The sequence below is a fragment of the Porites lutea genome, chromosome 6 (assembly GCF_958299795.1).
Source record: "Porites lutea chromosome 6, jaPorLute2.1, whole genome shotgun sequence".
In the NCBI taxonomy this organism is placed as follows: domain Eukaryota; kingdom Metazoa; phylum Cnidaria; class Anthozoa; order Scleractinia; family Poritidae; genus Porites; species Porites lutea.
Genome location: NC_133206.1, coordinates 22,188,803 through 22,190,622, shown reverse-complemented (window position 1 = coordinate 22,190,622; position 1,820 = coordinate 22,188,803). Strand labels below are relative to the sequence as shown.

At 36.2% G+C, this 1,820-nt stretch overlaps 1 protein-coding gene across 1 annotated transcript in view; it reads right to left on the bottom strand.

Moving 5' to 3' along the window:
• Positions 1 to 461, bottom strand: part of LOC140941260 (vesicular inhibitory amino acid transporter-like) — a 1,690-nt gene extending 1,229 nt beyond the window's left edge. The window contains exon 1 of the mRNA XM_073390239.1: positions 1 to 461. This exon is cut by the window's left edge and continues 1,229 nt beyond it. Coding sequence (XP_073246340.1) covers positions 1 to 223 — 223 coding nt within the window. The 5' untranslated portion in view covers positions 224 to 461.
• Positions 462 to 1,820: the final 1,359 nt, after the last annotated feature.

Sequence of the window (1,820 nt, the reverse complement as noted above, 5' to 3'; positions counted from 1 at the left end):
TGCCAAGCAAAGCGATAATGATGATCAAAATGACTCCCCAGTAGCCGGTCAGACGGATAACATATGGCATAGCGAGAACGCCTGTTCCCATGTTGGCGTTAAAAATGTTGAAAAACGCTTGCGTCGAAGACGTCTTGCTTTCTTGATGGCTTTCTTCGCCATTTTCTCCTCCAACTTTTTCTCCTTTTGCTAGAAGCGGCGACGTCGACCGCGACTCGCTCATAGTGAAATAACTGCCCGATGTTTTGACCGGCGATCAAATACAGTTGTTGTTTTCTCTTTGACTACACACTATTCATAAGCTCAAAGTTCCTCCGCTTGATTTTAGATGTTTCTTCGTCTGGTTTAACGGCGCTTCAAGGATATGTTTTCAGCCCTAAAAAACACATGATAATTCTTAATGACTCACTTCTAGAAGGAATTTACAGTTTTAAATGAACTTTCCTTGAATAAAACGTTCAGGCTCCTTGGCAAACAATTTATATGTTGGAAGTCTTTAAGCTTATTAGTGAACAGCAGCCAATTATCTGAACTTCATCAAATATCAACCAATCAAAAGCGACAGCGAGGTAAAAAATATTCCCCATATCCACCTGCCGGTCCAATTCCAGTGTCTCGAACATTCCGATCCTGTCCTTAAACACTTTGTGAAGTAACCCTTACTTTTTACTTAAATATTTTGCCTTGTTTTCGATCTCTAAAAAAAACGAACATGTATGTCAAGATCATCCTCAATGCAATTTTTGTTTAATACTTTGACCATGTTTCTCCTATTAATAATTAAATTGAGTATTCAGCACGGATTAAATTGGCTACTTTTAGCGTTTTAGGTAATAATTTATGAACTCTCACTTGCGAAAGGAAGATACAGAAATTATCTTTTCTCTTAAAAATTAGAGATTAGAGACTTAAGAGGCAAAAAGAATGTATCTCCCCAAGAATTTGAAAAAAAATTCCACTCCGGAATGTATTCGTGAATAACTTTGAAACGGTGAATTGGGTTACGAAACAAAGATATTAAACGCTTTTATTTTAAGAGATAATGAAATTTTATCACTTGAATCAAATTAACAATATCCTGTAAATTTTCGAAGGTATAATTCAATAAAATATACAGAGAGGCGTAAAAATGCGAAATTAAAAATAATCACCTAAAAGATTCTGTTATGTTATTGCCGCGTTTCTCTCTTGTTTACACTCTATTCAATCCAAAATTACTTCTCCAAGATTTTTGCATTTCGATTAGGGAAAAAAATAATGAGTATATCATTTTTAGGAATAATTGAGTGTCTGGAAGTAATTGGCTTTCTTTACAAGACCCTTGATTCCTGCCTGTACGGCTGAAATCAGTCTCCAACAATCTCCAACTAACTCAGCCCACACAATTAAACGTGGGGATCGATCAGATTGTCACCAAGCAACACAGACTTAGGTGAAAAAAGCTTTAGAACTCGAGAATCTCCCTAAAGTAGCCTACAGAACAGGCGTTATTTCCTTTGCTAACCAGAAAATGGCCTGATATTATTCGAGACATTGAAGTGGAACGATTTCATCTTATTCTTGTCAGCCAGCGTTCCTTTTCCAGCTAACGTCAGTGATCTCATAGTAGCCTTTGATAGTTCTAAGCATAGTTGGTAGAATTAACACATTAAAAAACAACAAAAACATGAACAAAACAAAATTATTCTTTCAACGAAAGTTTGAATCCCTACAGTGTTTCATGTTTATCACTCCACTTTGTCAAAAACCAAGCCGATCTTGAGGCAACAAATCCACCACTGTTTTAAGTGCATGTTCTTATTTTTCTTAGAACACGCTGA